This window comes from Solanum dulcamara, chromosome 3 (assembly GCF_947179165.1).
Source record: "Solanum dulcamara chromosome 3, daSolDulc1.2, whole genome shotgun sequence".
NCBI lineage: Eukaryota > Viridiplantae > Streptophyta > Magnoliopsida > Solanales > Solanaceae > Solanum > Solanum dulcamara.
In genome coordinates, this window is record NC_077239.1 from 71,092,492 (window position 1) to 71,110,633 (window position 18,142).

At 36.8% G+C, this 18,142-nt stretch overlaps 1 protein-coding gene across 2 annotated transcripts in view; it reads left to right on the forward strand.

Moving 5' to 3' along the window:
• The first annotated feature begins 985 nt into the window (after positions 1–985).
• LOC129882795 (uncharacterized) overlaps positions 986–18,142 on the forward strand; it is a 41,912-nt gene continuing 24,755 nt past the window's right edge. The window contains exons 1-7 of one of the 2 annotated variants that reach the window (XM_055957247.1): positions 986–1,586; positions 7,332–7,572; positions 8,349–8,454; positions 8,547–8,688; positions 8,901–9,165; positions 9,449–9,816; positions 11,077–11,132. In XM_055957247.1, the coding sequence (XP_055813222.1) occupies positions 1,304–1,586; positions 7,332–7,572; positions 8,349–8,454; positions 8,547–8,688; positions 8,901–9,165; positions 9,449–9,816; positions 11,077–11,132 (1,461 nt within the window). In that variant the 5' untranslated portion in view covers positions 986–1,303. The remainder of the gene's footprint in view (positions 1,587–7,331; positions 7,573–8,348; positions 8,455–8,546; positions 8,689–8,900; positions 9,166–9,448; positions 9,817–11,076; positions 11,133–18,142) is intronic. The other variant, XM_055957245.1, reaches the window with a different exon arrangement.

The following is an 18,142-nucleotide window of genomic DNA, read 5'->3' on the forward strand; positions in this document are numbered from 1 at the left end:
ATGATAAATTAATTATATTTGGATCGGGTGTCACGTTCCGACACGGTATATTTGGATCGGGTGTCACATTCCGACACGGTATATTTGGATCGGGTGTCACGTTCCGACACGATATATTTGGATCGGGTGTCACGCTCCGACACGGTATATTTGGATCAAGTGTCACGTTCCGGCACAATAATATTAAAGGAAAATAAATTAAAATGACTTAATACTACCCAATCTCCAATAACTCATTTTCCAAAAGGGTGTGATATGGAGGCTTGAGTCCTCATGTGTGATCTTAATATTGTTGATTGGTTATGAAATGGTTCATTGTGTTGTCACTTGATCTTGATCTTGTTGGTTGCCACCTGTTAAGTGTTACGGTTGATTTCCCGCTATTACTTATTGCATATTGATTCCTATTTTGAGTCGGCCGATGATACCTACTCAGTACATGTTGTCCTGTACTGACCCCTACTTGTATCTTTCTTTGTTTTATTTTATGGAGTGCAGCGAGTGTTCCACAGATTTCGACTCGACCTCAGCTCTAGTCCGTCTCAAGTTCATCGGATTTAAGGGTGAGCTATCCTTCTAGCTCGTGATGGATTCTCTTAGTCATGACATGATGTCCTTAGTGTTTGGACATGAACTATGTCACTTATTTTATTTTAGTGTTTGACATTCTAGACTTAGTATTTAGAATTATATGTCCTTGATGTGATGACTTTCAGATTTTGGGGAACGTTAAGTAGTAAACTCTTGTAGATTGTTAATTCGTACTTTATAAGTTTGAGCTTTCGCGTTGTTGTTATACTTTATAAGTTGGGGTTCACATCATTGGTTCTCCCACCTAGGAGGTTAAGGGTGGGTGCCACTCATGACCCATTTTGGATCGTGACAGTCAAGGATGCTTCCACAAACCGTCTAGGGGGAAATCATACAACTCCTAATATTAGGAGTAGAAATAGAGCAAACAGGTGGACTGAGGATATTTTTAATTCAAGTGGAAGATAGGTATATTTAAACCTTTTAGAATAGTACAGATATTGTTTTGCCCTTTTTCGTTTAAAAAATGGCCAAGTAAAACTGATTCCTATTGCAAATTCTACATCCCTTCTAGATTACTCTTCGGTGTCATTCATACAGAGACCCAACGTGAGAAAAAAACAGCAAGACCGACACATCCCTATAAATAATCGTCTGTTCAAATTCACCGCGCAAATCTTGCTCGCTACTCTCCTTTCTCTCAATTTCTCAATACCATGAAACATAGCTTCTGCAATTTCAATTCCTCTATGATCAGATACTGGAGAAGAGGATGAATTTATACGAATTTCTCGCGTTCGTGTTAGGGTTTGTTCTTTGCGTGAGTACCTCTACTTACGGAGAATCGTCGAAATGTTTGACGGTATATAAAGAAGGTGGTGCACCTGCCGTGTTTCAATCTCCGAAATGTCCTCGCTGGAAGCTACCAGATTATGGTTCCGAGCAATGGTCGAAATTGCCGAATGCTAGGTGCCAAACTGCCTTGCATCAAGGTCGCCGCAAGTCTCAAGAAGATCGAATTCTCTGCGCTCTCGATATTCATATCCCTTTCCCCGGTAAATTTTCTGTTTCTACTTTTACTTTGGTACCTTTATTATATGAAATATGAGCATTACTTTATCTGTGAACCTATTAGATAGATTGTTATTGTTATGCTTTGGTAATTTAGCAAGATCCAAGACTTTTATTATTGTTTAATGAATCCAATTTTTAGTTTAATGGCATAAAAGCTCATATTTTAAAATTATACTACTTAATTCTGTCTTAGATTGTATCAATTGTTCCAGTTGTGTATTTAAAGGAAAATTATGAATGACAGAAAATTGGTGAAGTAAAGAAAAAGATGCACGGAAATGTTTGTGTTAATTATCAAGAAAACAAAGACTCTTTTGTGTGTTTATCAAACTTCAAATGGCAATTGTGGGTTGGTTGCAGCTTGGTGGAGAAGAACTAGCATTTCTTTGTTATTAGATCTTTACTAGATTAAATATTAGAGGTAAACAAAAGAATTGCACTCTAGTACAACTCATAAAGTTACTTTACATAATTTAGCTAAGGTTTTCAATGCTTACCTGAATTGTCCCAATTTCACGTCAGTTCTAAATTGTAGAGCTTAGATTTGTTGAGTTGTGAAGTTCTTTTCTTTTTGAAGCAAAACTGTGCAAACATTTTTTGTAGATCTTTTCTTCTTTGTTTTACTGCAGATTTTTTTGTGCACACAGTTTTTTCTTTAAATTAATGTTATTCCTATTGCACGACAAACTACTAAAAAGATCTACCAAACTAACCTAACCTATATTGAAACTTTGATATAATTATAAGTAAAAATTGGTGTTCTGCCATTGTTGAAGCTCAAAGCTTCAAAATTTGAAAATTGAATTTCCGCAAATAAGTTCTATTTCGAGTGGGTATTGTTGCAAAAGATCAGTTTCATATTGAGAAGCCTAAATCTAAAATTTTGGGTGATTTGGTGTAGTTCTTGAGATATTTTTGGATGAATCTAGTGCTTGGATTCAAGGAAGAAGGCTAAGTCACTTTTTTGTATAACAATGTATAATGTTGTATTCTATTGTATATGGGTTTATAAAAACCTCTTATGATTTTGTATACTATTGTCTATTAGGTGTATAATATTGTATATTACGTTTTAAAAACATTGTTGTAAAAAAAAATAATCAAAGTTTTGTATATTATTGTATACCGATGTATAATGTTGTATAGCTAATTTTTTAAACACTGCTGTAAGAAAATAATAAAATATTGGAAGAATTACTTGAAATGTGGTTTTGTACCAACTGTTATAATGGCAAACCTTATTCTTATCGGGATTGGACTTATATGTTTTGGGCTAAAAAATTGCAATGTAAGTTTTAGGCTATATTTTGCAATGTAAGTTAGTCAGTTGTACTTTTTTGAGATTGTCCTTAAACAAATGGGGTTCTCAAATTAAGCATGTAGCTGAGTGCTACTTCGGATTCTAATCCCTGATCAGTGGCTTCTCCTCATTGTTTTTCTTATTCTTTTGATTTGATTGTCTAAATTTGACTCTGCACTGTTATTTAATGAATAGTAGTAGAAAATGTACATTAGTTATTGTTCCTGCCACCTCAAATTGAATGTCCATTATTTGTGCCATCAAAATGTCGGTTTTCTTAGGAAAAGATCTTTTCACTCATAATACTCTTTAAAAGATACATAACACCTACTTTTGCGTTTTCTAGTACAACTTTTTCTCTACTCTACTTCAAGAAAACTAAAGCACTTACATGTTGAACCATATGTTACCCTAACAATGTAAAGTTTCATTACTTGGTATTAAGTCAAATTAAGACAATTTATGAAAGTGGAGGGCATATTTCATATGGGAACATGGGGAGCCATATGGCGTTTCTTTAGCTTTATAGGATGGAATAATAAAAAATTATTTAGAAGACTAAAGTGGATGCCATACAAATTTTGTAGAGTTGATCAGTTGATAAGGTTCGAAACCTTATAGAACAAAAATTCCCTACTTTGGTACGGACCCAAAGAGAAGTGGACTTCCCATTTGATGAATTGAATAATATCATTGATGTTTAGAACTATTTGATTTTTTAGATTAAGCATACTAGATATGTATGTTTTGGAGCTTAACCTAGGCAATGGCAGTTTAAAGAGTAAGTAAATTGGTTGTAACTTCTAGCCTCTTGTTGTACCACTTCCAAATAGCTCTAGTAGACTCTAACCTATTGTAAGACCCCATCTTACACAAATGTTGGGTAAACATACTAAGAATATGAATAGGAATAGGATTGTATATGGTGTCCTACGTAGAGAAAGATTGTAATATAGTGTCTATAAATAGGGCTCAGTGTAATAATGTAGAATACACAATTCAATAATATCTCTTGAGTCTTTACTTCTCACATGGTATCAGAACTTTTATGTTTAAAGAATGCATGCCGCAGAGATAAGGATGTTGAGGTGGATGCGTGGGCATACAAGAAGCGATAAAATTAGGAATGAAGATATCCGGGATAAGGTGGGAGTGACCTTCGTGGTGGACAAGATGAGGGAAGCTCCATTGAAATGGTTTGAACATATGAAGAGGAAATGCACAGACGCCCCAGTGAGGAGGTGTGAGAGGTTGGTTATAGTAGGTAAGAGGAGAAGTAGAGGTAGACCAAAGAAGTATTGAGGAAAGTGATTAGATAGGACATGGTACAACTTTAGGTTATCGAGGAAATGACCTTAGATAGAAGGTTAGTAGGCAGTGGAGTGTTGTCTTGCCTTCCGAGGGTTTAGGCTTGTTGGTATTTGTTGTTGTCCTAGCTGTATTATTGTAGTTCTTGCTTTGATATCTACCATGTGTTCTTTATTGTGTTTTGATTATCACAATATTTTGTGTTCATGTTCCTTTCTTGTAGGATTTGCACTGCTTTCCTTGTTAGTTGCTATGTTTTCTTATTCTTTGTACTTCAATTTGTTACACCTGAGCCAAGTGTCTTCTGGAAAAAAGTTTCTCTACCTCCACGTGGTAGTGGTAAAGTTTGCGTATGCTTTACCCTCCCCAAATCCCATTTATGGGATTCTACTAGGTATGTTGTTATATTAGAGCAACCATGAGAAAACATCGAGACAAAAAGATAGTCGCTGTGCTCTCTTTCGGTGAGTACGAGGGTCCTTTGGAAACAACCTCTCTACCTTCACTAGGTAGTGGTAAGGTTTGCGTACATTCTACCCTCCCCAGACCTTGTGTGATTTCACTGGGTATGTTGTTGTTGTTGTCTCTTTCGGTAAGTGTTGTGCGAAAACTAATGCTACCACAGGATTTGGGAAACTCCAGTGAGCAATCCCCTGGAAAGCGCTCCAACATAAGCTTTTTTACTCTTATCCACGCGTGGCTCGTAAGTCTTTCATCGAGGACGTGTCTAACATAGGTGTCGACGTGTGAGCCAGTTTTTTGGCACCTTTTGAAGTAGATCCTTTTCCTTGGTAGTCGCCCAACCATTTCAAAGTTATTCCTTGTGTAGTGGTAATGCCTTAGAATAGTTATCCTCCTAGTTTCAGCCGTTTATGGCTCACCGAGGAATTATTCCTCTGACATCTGATTCGCACACCCCTTAGCAAAATGGGGTAGCAAAAAGGAAGAATATGCATTTCATTGAAACTTCTCATACTCTTCTCATTGAATCCCATGTTCCGCTGCATTTTTGGGATGATTAGTTCTCACGTCTTGCTATTTAATTAATCAAATGCCTCATCTTCCATTCAAAATCCTTATTGTTTCCTTAATTACCTTTTTACTCTCTTCCTCCTCATGTGTTTAGGAGCACATGTGTTGTTCATAACTTGGCCTCGAAAAAAGATAAATTAGCCCCACGTGCTCTCAAATGTTTCTTTCTTGATTATTCTTGGATTCAAAAAGGGTATCATTTCTACTCACTTGATCTTCATAGGTGCCTTAAATCGGCCGATGTCACATGTTTTGAGTCTCAACCTAATTGTACATCTTCTTTTGAGCCTTCTGATATTTTTGAGGTCTTACCTATACCAACTTTTGAGAAATCTACGATTACTTTTATACTTTGTCATAGGGCCACCATTCATGACTTATCATCGTTGTCCGCATCCACCATTAGGACGAGATGATTCATGTCATGCGTCGAACCCTGCACCTACCACAGACTTGTCTCTTCCTAGTCAATGGATTGCACTTTGAAAAGGTATATGATCCACTTATAATACTAACCTCCATTATACTTTTTAAAGTTATCCTTGTCTATCATCATCCTATTATGCGTTTGTATCATCTTTGTCCTCTATTTTCATCCCTAAGTCTACAGGTGAAACACTTCCACATCCAGGATGAAGGTAAGCTATGATTGACGAGATGTCTGTTTCACACCCGGGAGTTTGGCATGACTCGCAGTGAAACTAATCACCTTATGTTTTGTCTGCATTCTGTTTCAAATCTGTGTATTTATTTGGTGGTTTATGTTGACGATAATGTTATCACCGACAATGATCAGGATGCTATCACTAATTTAAAGCAACACCTCTTTCAATATTTTTAGACTAAAAGATCTTGATAGACTGAAATATCTTCTCGGTAGTGAGGTTGCTCAATCCAAATCACGTATTATTATTATTTTTATTTTTTTTGACAAAGGTAAAGTTGTATTCCTCAGCAATAAGGATATGCTGGCAACCACCAAAAAGATTTACATCAGTGACCCAAAAAAAAACCAGCTCAAGAAAGCTACTGCTAAACTTATAAAGAAGAAAAAAAGTTTAGAATCTGTTCAGCATCCTCTATACCCTCCCCTTTACACAACGAATATGCCTTAGACATTCTTGAAGAGGCATGAATAATGGGATATAGACCCATTGATACTCTTATGGATTCAAGTGCTAAACTCCTGCCAGGACAGGGGAGCCACTCAGTGATCCTGAAATATATAGATGGTTGGTGGGTTAGTTAAATTATCTCACAGTGACTAAACCTGACATTTGTTTTCCTATGACTGTTGTAAGTCAGTTTATGGATACTCCTTGTGATAGTCATTAGGATGTACTTTTCCGTATTATGCGATATATAAAGTCAGCTCTAGGTAAAGGACTACTCTTAAAGGATCAATGCCATAAGCAGATCGTTTTGATTTACAAATGCTGATTGGGCTCCTTTTGATAGAGGTTCTATATACGGATATTGTATTTTAGTAGGAGGTAATTTGGTGTTCGGGAAGAGTAAGAAACATCGTGTGGTTGCTCTATCTAGTGCTGAAGTAGAATATCGAGCAATGATTATAGCAACTTGTGAGCTAGTTTGGATTAAACAGTTGTTCAGAGAACTTAAATTTGGAGACATCAGTTAGATAGAACTTGTGTGTGATAACCAAGCGGTCCTTCATATTGCATCAAATCTGGTATTTCATGAGAGGATTAAGTATATTGAGATTGACTATCATTTTGTCCAGAAAAGATACTTTCAGGAGATATTGTTACAAAATTTGTGAAGTTGAGTGATCAATTTGAAGATATTTTCACCAAGTCCCTCACTGGTACTCGTATTTGTCAGGAACAAGTTTGGTACACATGATTTGTATGCACTAGCTTAAGGGGGAGTGTTACAATAGGAATAGAATTGTATATAGTGTCCTGCGTGGAGAAAGTTTGTAATTTAGTGTCGATAAATAGGGCTCAGAGTAATAATGTGGAATACACAATTTGATAATATTTTCTCGAATCCTTATTTCTCAAACATATGTTCTTACTTCTCCTTATAACTATTTTCTCTAAAATTCTCTTATATAATGCAGGTAATGATGGTATTACTGAGGTTACTGTTGGTGTTGTCGCAGTTTTTGATGGTCATAATGGTGATGAAGCAAGTGAAATGGCATCAAAGCTATTGCTACAGTATTTCACATTGCATACATTTTTTCTTCTTGATGCAACATTTTCAGTTCTTTCAAGGAAAATGATTGGGCTCTTGCCAAATGAAAGAGGACATACTCTTCAAGACTTGAACTGGGAGCTGGATGAGTTGAATGTTGGGAGGTGTCTCCTACAGACCTACACTCTGTTCTTTTTCATCCTCCACTTGAAAGAAAACATGATTTTTTTTACTAAATTAACTCTTATCAATTTTGAGACATTTAAACATGGAAAATGTTGTTTGTATGGTGATATGCCGCTCAGTCCCTTTTTTCTCGGTAACACACCAATGAACATACTTTTAAGAATGCTAAGGACTCCCCTCTACAAGTAAACAAAAACATAGAAAAATGTCGGCCACCTTTGTTGATTATATCCAAGGCTTGAACGAAGACGAGCAAAAGTTCTTGATTCCTTTTATGGAGTCTTTTAATGGCTGCTGCATCATTGCTAGTTTAATCCTGTATACAGGAACATGGCAGTGAGTAGATGATCCTTGCTTAGATCCTCAGTATTAATCTGTCGAAGGGGAATAATCTTGCTTATTATAAACAACAACACAACCAGTGTAATCCACAAGTGGGGTCTGGGGAGGGAGTGTACACAGACCTTATGCCTACCTTGAGAGATAAAGTCGTGTTTCCGATAGACCCTCAGTTCAAGAAAAATAATAATTCAAAGCAAGTCGAAAATCGTATTATATTATATATATGTGTAATTTTAAGTCTAAATTAGAATGATCCTTTAAAATGATATTTTAAGCTACAGTCTACTTTTTGATTTTATTTCCTATTATAGGGTCTCATTATCTATATTTACTTATCCAATAGCATCTCGTATTGTCCAAACTAATTTCATGATGTAATTATCCAAGGAAAGCTGTAATTTTTTCTATGTAGGCTCAAGCTGACTTCTTCATCAGTCATTGATCGATCTTTTCACTTGGAAATATTGAGGGAAGCATTGCTAAGGGCAATTGATGATATTGACTCTGCATTTTCAAGGGTAATCTCTTAAGTTGTATCTTTTTTGTTAGGCTGATCAGACTTAAATCTCTGTTATGATTTGTCTTAATTTTAACTTGTCTGCTTTTGAAGGATGCGTTTAGACACAATTTTGATTCTGGCTCTACCGCCACAGTTATTCTTATGGCAGAAAATCAAATTTTAGTTGCCAATATTGGAGATTCGAAGGCATTTTTATGCTCTAAAGAATTTAAATCTCAAGAAGAGTCTAAAGGTTAGAAAAGTCCTCCTTTCAGGCTCTATGTCGAGTAATAATCTTCATGCTCTATACTCATATGATATATAATGTCCTTATAACAAAACTCATATTTTAGATAATGTATGAGTTGCTTAGTGAGCAATCTTGGATTATGGATATTGTGTTGTGCTCTTTCAGTGTGTGGACCGTTAGTGGAGACAGTTATATTAATCCTCCTTTGCTTGCAGCTAATTTATTGAGGTTGTATAGGCAAACAAGAGGCTTTGGAATCTTCGAACCTGTGAAGAACTTCCGAAGCTTCAAGTTGGCAGCTCCTGATCAGTGGCCTTTTCTGATTGCTAAGGAACTGACTAGAGACCACCATCCAGATAGGGATGACGAGAGGTCTCGAGTGGAGACTGCAGGAGGACATGTTTCTAAGTGGGGTGGTGTAGCTAGGGTTAATGGTCAACTGGCTGTTTCTAGAGCAATAGGCGATGTATATTTTAAAAGGTAAGGTTCACATTTTGCAGGAAGATCTTTGTAAATATATTCCCACCATTGCTTCATCTGCAGATTTGTGGTGGACTTGGACGCATGCATAAAGTTTTGTGCATCTTAATTGGTGAACTTGGAATGCATGCTTTGATTAATCTGTGTTTTTATCTGCTGAACTAGAAGACATGCATTGATTCATCTGCTTTATTTTTCCTGTACAGTGCTAGTAAAATAGGAAATTTCAAAAGACTTTTGTTAACTTGAGATATGACTTGTCAATTTCTTGATGTTTTATCAGTTATGGCGTTATATCTGCTCCTGAAGTCACTGATTGGCAACCTTTGACAGACAACGACTGCTATTTGGTGGCAGCTTCTGATGGCGTTTTTGAAAAGCTTAGTTCACAGGATATTTGTGACATATTGTGGAACTTACACGCTGATTTCTCTGTACAATCAGAACTCGCTTATGCATGTTCATACTCCTTAGCTGACTGCATAGTGAATGCTGCTTTTGAAAAGGGTAGTATAGATAACATGGCAGCTGTCATCCTTCCAGTTAGATTGAATGGTTCAATGCAGGCAGCAGTGAAGAAAACACATGCAGGAAAGAAAAAATTTGATTGCTTATCTTCAGGAGATAGTAATTATATTTCTCAACGTTCAGGTAAAAATTGAGTGCTCTTAATCTTTTTACTCGTGAGACCACAAATGACTGTGAGGGAAACAAGAAATTTGGGAAGCGAGAAGGGAGTCTAAGGCCTCGTTTGTTTTTATTAAGTTTAAGGTGTTCAAATCATATCTGCGTATTTGATTATTAAGATATTGTTTCTAAATTTGAACACGGAAGAACTAAAACTGTTTATTATATCAACATCTAAATTTGTATAATTTATCTTTATTTAAAAATCAGTCAATATAAAATTCAAACAAATTAAGAAATAAATCTCATATCCAAACAAATATTAGAAAAAAATATTAATCTACATTTTATTGTGAAAACTGCTTATGTGATGAAGCACACTCCAAAAGCTAATGATGGTGGTAGTTGGATGCAGCGCGTTGGTGATGATAATTGTGGTTAGTGGAGGACGATGGCAGTAGTAATTGCGTCGTGGTAGTTGATGGTGGTTGCGGTGGTGGCCAAAGGTGACAACTGTGGGATGATGGCTGGTGGTGATGATTGGCAATAGAGGTGGTTGTGCGGTGGATGTAGTAGGTAATGATGGTGGTCGGTGGTGGCTGGTGGTGAAGGTGTTAGCGGTGGTGGTTGTGTGTTGGAGGTGGTGGCCAGTTGTGGGGGTGACTGGTTGTTGGCGGTTGTGAGAAGTAAAGGCACGTGAAAATATTATTAAGATGCATAAAATAATTGTCTTACACTGAACCCTATTTATATATATAGACTTTACATGATCCATATCCCTATTAGTGTGGGACACGTAATATATTATTATATACACTAATCATGCAGTTGATAATTTCCTGATTTTTGCGCTTCTTCTTCCTGTATATTCATTATGTCAGTTTCTGAAGGATCATACTCATAAATTTGCCCTTTATTTAATGGAGAAACTCCACCATTGATTTAGCTTTGAGTGTTAACTTCATCTTTTGGAGTAAATGTAATTACTTCTCAAAACATTATTTTTTGGTTTGTTCCTCTAAATTTTGTAGGTTGAGCTGCAAAATTTAGTTAACTGGATTGAGTTAGTTTCATTTTGTATTTGGTGAATATCCATTATCGTATTCTTGGCTTGATTGTAGATTTCCTTGGTGCACAATTCTTAAAAGAAAATATTATTGTAAATCTCTATTTTTTATGCATTTATCTCAAGACAGCCTTTTACTCAAGACTATGATCCTTCAGATCTTTATTTCATAGTGTGGTTCTGTTGGACTTAGCTCATCTTATTTAAGACTATTGCAGTGTTTAGCGAGGAGGAGGATGGTCATCCACTTGCTTCCAATTTTGCCAGATTATTGGTAAGACTGATATCAGCTGGGTTGGTGTTTCCTATTTGCTAATGGGTCCTCTTGATTTTGGGGCTGGGAACTGAGGATACCTTTCTGTAATTTGATGCATTTACTTCTCCTTTACGTTGTAGTTTTATAATTTGCTTGTTGGGTGGCTAGCTGGGGATTTCGCGACAGTCTGCTAGTTCAGCTATCAATAGTCCAACTTAATGGTGTGCCTGAGAGGCAGTGTAGTATCTTCGTCAATGGGGTGAAAGAGCAGGGGGGGAAGGGGTTGGAGGGATCTTCTGTGAACATAGGGCCATTCTTTCATTTCAAGTTCAGTGTAGTGAATTAAACAAAGGGAAAACAACACTTGTACCCCAAAAGGGAAAGTATTTACCCTTAAATGCCCATTACTTTCATGGCCCTTTTTTATTTAAAATAACATAAATTTATTTTAAAACTTGTGCGCTGACGTCAACACCCACCCTCATGATATCAATAGGGTATCAATATACCTATGGAGTATCACAGAGGCTTAAGTTCAGTCCTATATGATACCGATATGGTATCAATATACCGACGGAGTATCACAAAGAATATATTTACTAATTTAGAATTTAATAAATAAGATTGTGATTTTAATAATTTTCTCTTAATTGTTTTATCTTTATTTCTTAAAAACATAGCTCAATCCTATATGGTACCGATAGGGTATCAATATATCGATGGAGTATCACAGAGGATTAAGCTCAGTCCTATATGATACAGATATGGTATCAATATATCGATAGAGTATCACAGAGGATTAAGCTCAGTCCTATATGATACCGATATGGTATCAATATACCGATGGAGTATCACAAAAATATATTTACTAATTTAGAGTTAATAAACAAGATTGTGATTTTAATAATTTTTTCTTAATTATTTTTTTTTTAAAAGAGCTCAGTCCTATATGATACTGATAAGGTATCAATATACCGACGGAGTATCTCAGAGAATTAAGCTCAATCCTATATGATACCGATATGGTATCAATATACCGATGGAGTATCACAAAGGATTATTTTATAACAGTGATGCTGACGTCATGCGCGAAATTAAAAGGGAGAAAGTGAGGTAAGAGGGTAAATAGTTTGGGTAATGAATCTATTTGGGTAAATAGTTTCACAATTGAGTCTATTTGGTGTAATTTTCCCTGAAACAAATCCATGGATCAAAAAAAGACTTGGTAGACAGTTCATACGCACACATGCACTCATCTACAGTGCTGCATGGTCTGTCCTGCTATCATCCATGTTAATGCACACAAAATTGAAGAAAGGAGAGTTTGCTAACGCTAGTTCTACTTTACTTAATTTTACCTTCGTAAAGTATGTGAAAAGAAAAGGGGATATTGGTAATGAATTGCTTTATTTCCTCAAGCATGTCAGGGTTTGAAACTTTACATAGTGTTTATAAGTAATCTTAAGAAAGGAAAAAAAAAGTAATTCCTAATTACACAACTATGAGGATTCTAAACATTTTCCATACTAACAAGGAATGAGTTCTTGCTATATTAATAATTTCCTAATTCTTTAACACCACCTTCAAGTTGGAGCAGACATATTGTATGCCCCTAACTTTCTAGAAATATACTCCATTCCGGAGCTATGGATCTACTTTGTAAGAATATCTACTAACTTATCATTCAAGTTAACAAAACCTATCGTAGTGTACCCTGATTCAATCTTTTATTCCATATGATTCGTTCTCTCATGAAACACTGAGTTTGAAGCAAGGTGTATTGCAATCTAATTGTCATGGATCAAATACATTGGCATCTTCTCAACACCTTAATTCTTTAAGAAGTCAGTATAGCCTTAAAGGCTCATATGCAGCAAAAATTATTGCTCGGTATTTTATTTCTGCACTTGACTGAGCTAGTTCATCCTTTTTTTTTTGCCTTTCCAAGAAACTAAACTTCCTCCAATTAAAAGACAATACCCATAGGTGGATTGTCTGTCTGAAGGAGATCTTACCCCGTCCAAGTCAAAGTATTCAATAATATATGTGTGTTCCTATCCTCATAGAAGTGTGTAACCCATGCAATCCCAAGAGTAAGGGGTTGGGTGAATGGTATTTTCTTATCAGGTCAATTTGGGTTGTATGCCAAACTGACCCATCTTTTAAACGGGTTAATTTGGGTCACTCACAGGTCAGTTGATCAACCAGTGAGCATTCTTCTGTTTCATCCTCTTGCTTTATGAAGGCAAAAGCAGAATGAAATATTACAAACATTGAATGTAATCTGATAACTATCAGAATGGAACATTAGAAAAGTCCAGCATTGACTAAGACTAGTAGCACTATCATTATTCCTCACCCAACCTTCTTACCTGCTCCCCCTTCCACCTCCTACTAGTAGTACCTAAATAGATGTTGCATAGTGTTGCTTCAATTTGAGTAATTATTGGCGGAGTTGGATTATGATCCACAATTCAACCCATCTTAATCCAACTCATTTTGGTCCAAACTGATTTTGGGTGGGTTGGGTTATGACCCATATATTGACATCATACGTTTTGACCTGTCCAAATTTGACTTGACTCGCCCATTTGACATTCCTAAACAGAAATATCAATTGGATTATCTAGTGGAGGGTCTGATCGAGGTTGTCTAGAGTAGAAGAGGAGCTAGAGTGAGAGGATTTGGAGTTGAAAGAGTTGAAGCAGGAATAATCGTGGAGATGGTGTTTTGATATTGTGAACTTGGTGAGAAGCAAGGGGATTTCTAAAAAAGATTACATCGGCTGAGACAAAGTACTTATATGTAATAGGATCATAGCATTTGCAATACTTTTGGAGATGGAGTACCTCAAGAAGATACATTTGACAGACTTCACCTAAAGCTTGTCATTTTCGGGGATGAGATCTTGGATGAAGCTGGTTCACTCAAACACTCGTTTAGAAAAAGGAAACTGAGGTTGTTTTGAACAAAGTACATAATAGGGACTCTTATTCTGCAAAACAGGCATGCGATTGATTAGGTAACAAGTGGTGAGAATAAGATCAATCCAAAAACGAAGCTAAATATGAGTACAAATTAGCAATGTACTAGCTGTCTCGGTGAAATGCCGATTTGACATTCAACAACTCCATTTTGTTTCACATGATGACATATGTAGAATACTTTGTGAAGACAAAGGAAGAGACAGGTGCAGAAAAGTATTCTCTTGATTAAATTTCCTAATTGGAACACCAAATTGATTATGAATTTTAACACGAAAGGCTTATAACTGTTGCTTCACAATTTGGAACCCTACTAGTTGGAAGTTGCCTGTAGACGAGGATGATAACTGTTGGCCTTACAATTTGGTACTGAGATATTCCTCATTATTCGCTCCAGTCAGGGTTGGTCTGAACCACCATTCTTTTGTGTGGAAATAAGAAAAAGAAAAAGTAGTTGTTTTTATTTTTTAAATAACTCTTTTTTTAACTAGAATAGAAAAAGTAAAAGAACTTCAAGACAAGAGAGAGGAAACTAATTTTAGGAGTAGGGATTCAGATCCTTGGCGCTGGTACCATAATAAAATGGACCTTGGGCATATGCCCGAGTATATGGAGCAATAGATGGCTGGAAAGGGAATTCTAATTCTTTGGGACAAAAGAGTCTGGAAAGGGAAATTGGTGGAGAGTGGCACTCAATAGGAGTCTATGAAGACTTTAGTTGGCATCTGAATGCAGTGTATGCAGATTGTAACAGAGAGACTAGAAGAATGATATGGGAAGAATCGATAGTTACTAGAAACAGATTCAATGGGCCATGGGTGGTATGTGGTGACTTCAATGTCACCAGGTACCCATCAGAGAGGACAAATTGCTACAGGCTTAGTGGTGCTATGACAGAATTTTCTTCCTGTATTGAGGAACTAGAATTGGTTGATCCTCCGTTATTTGGAGGATCATACACTTGGAGAAGAGGGGAGGACCATAGAAGTACATTAAGGATCGACAAATTCCTCCACTGTGCACCGGAGGGGGGGTGGGGGGAATGTTTTGCTCACATCAAACAAAATATTCTACCTAAAATAACTTCAGATCATTATCCTATTGAAATAACATTTGGAGATTGGGAATGGAAGAAGTCTTACTTTAAATTTGAGACATGGTGGAGGGAAGTGGAGGGCTTTAAAGACGAAGTAAATGAATGGTGGAACTCTTTTCTCTGTGAATGGTAGAGCAAGATATGTAGAAGCTGAGAAGTTGAAAATGTTAAAAGCAAAATTGAAGGAGTGGATCAAGGACAATAGGGAGAACCGGAAGCAAAGGAAGGAGGACATTCTCAGTCAGATAGCAAATTGGGAAAGCTTTCAGGATTAAAGGGCTATGATGAATTGATTCAAAAGGCAAACTTGGCCATGGAATTTGAAGAGGTAGCAAAAAATGAAGAGATAGCTGGAAATAGAGATCCAGGGTACAACTACTAAAACATGGTGATAAGAATACAAAAAAAATTCATAGAATTGTCTCATCCCATAAGAGATTCAACTCCATGGAACAATTCGATATTGATGGAACCACTATCAAGGATCCTGATATGATCTAGGAGGCTGTTCTAAATTCTACAACTTATATAAGGAGACTGAATAATGGAGGCCTAAGTTGGAACTACATGATGTATCAATGATCACTGAAGAAGAACAAATATGGTTGCAGAGTATATTTGAGGAAGAATAAATTTTGGAATGTATCTAAATGTGTGTTATGAAGAAGGCACATGGACCAGATGGCTTTCCAATGGTGTTGTTTTAGATTTTCTGGGGAAGTTTTGAAGGGAGATATGATAAACACTTCAATTTTTCCGTTCCAATCAAGTTTTTGAGAGAAGCTTCAATTCAACCTTCATTGCTTTGATCCCAAAGAAGTAGGAGCTTCACAGCTGAAAGACTACAAACCAATTAGTTTGGTAGGAGGATTTAACAAAATCATTGCTAAATTGCTAGCAGAAAGACTGAAAAAGGTGGTGAACAAGCATCAGATGACTTTTATAAAAGGGAGACAGATTATGGATGTTGCTCTCATAGCTCGTAAATGCATAGACTCAAGGATGGACATACTGAGAGCTTATGATCATGTAACCTGGCCTTTTTAACAAAATACCCTTAGACAAATGGGTTTTGGCAGCAAATGGTTGAAGTGGTTTGAACACTCTGTTGAAACATTTAGGTTCTCTGTTCTTGTGGATGGAGAACCTATGGGTTTTTTTCCATCAGAAAGGGGGTTGAGACACGGTGCATTCCTATCTTTTTTCCTCTTTATTCTGGAAATGAAAGGTTTTGATAGCATGATGAGAATTGCAACACAAAATAGGTGGATCAGGGTCTTTCAAATTGGTGATAGAGTTGGGAAGGAAAAGGAAATCTGTCATTTGCTCTATGCAGATGACACTATCATTTTCTGTTAGCCATTGGCATTGTTTTTGAAGCAGTAGCAGGTTTAAGGGTCAACTTGGGTAAAAATAGTCTGTTTCCTGTCAAGAAAGTCCCCCAGATTCAGGAACTGACAAACATACTAGGCTGCAGAGTGGAGTAGTTGCCCAACAACTTACCTGGGTATGCCTTTAGGGAGCAAACATAAGGCTTTAGAGGTATGGGATGGGATACTGGAAAAACAGAGAGGAAGTTATTTGTCATTAGGGGGAAGATTGATCCTAATAAGTTCTATATCAGATTTCCACCATACTTATGTGATGTCTCTATATCCCAATCCCATCAGAAGTTGTAAAAAAAACAAGGCAAGCTTAGGAGGAATTTTCTATGGCAAGGAAGCAAAGAAGGAAAGGGCTATTGTTTGGTGAACTGGAAAACGGTGATGCTTAGCAAATAAAGAGGAGGGACTAGGTATTAGAAATCTGAATGTACATAACAAAAGTCTTTGATGAAGTGGTTCTGGAGATACATTGGTGAGGAAAGAACTCTTTGGAAGGAAGTGATAGTGGTAAAGTTTGGTGAATTAAGCCTTGGTGCACAGAAATAATCTCTGAACCTTTTTGGGTGGAGTATGGAGAACAATCAGGACATTATGGCAATTGATGGTAGCAAATCTGAAACTTAAGGTGGTCCATGGAAACAATACCAAATTTTGGAAAGAAGCTTGGATTGAGCAAACACCTCTGAGGGAGTCATTCCCAGATCTATTCTCAATTTCTAACAATCCTGAAGCAAGACTATATGAGTGTTGGACAACCCAGTCTCTCATTTAGAAGAATGTTAAATGATTGGGAAGTGGAGAGGGTGACATCTTTACTTGAGAAACTAGGAGGAGCCAATATCGTCATAACAGATTCAAGCAGGGTTTTACGGAAACATAGCATGGATGAGAGTTTCACAGTCGATAATACATATAAGAGAGGGATGCAAGGTGTGACCGGAATAACACAATACCATTAGAACTATACCTGAAAAGGTTTGCCTCCTGCCAAAGGGAAATGCTTCATATGGTTAGTGGTAAATAGAGCATGCCTAAGCGGACTCTTCATATTTGCTGCCGCACCCGTGTCGACACGAGACGGGTTTGGGTGCGGGATACGTGTGGGATTCGGTCAACCCATATCGGATACTTTGACCAAGAGTTCATGGACAACCCACATCAGACGGGTGCGGGTGCGGAATTCGGTCAACCTACATCAGATACTTTGGCCAAGATACTTTTCCTCTTGGTCAATATTCGTTGCTTCATGTTTCAAGCCAAACAAAGAGATGTTAAATATTCAAGCGATTGTGTTCCGACTTATGGTAGACAGTAGCAATGATCTGTAAGGAGAGTTGGTGGAAGGTCTTGAATGACTTTCTTTTTCTTTTTCTGAATGGAAGAATATCTTTATCTTTATAACTATATTTTTATGATATTGAATATTTTTAGCCGAATTCCCACACCCGTATCCATACTCGGATTCGTATCCCCGAATCTTAAAATTTAGCTTTTGCCGAATCTGACTCTCGGATTCGCGGATTCGCATCCGTCTTGGACACCTGCACCCAAGTTCGAGCAACT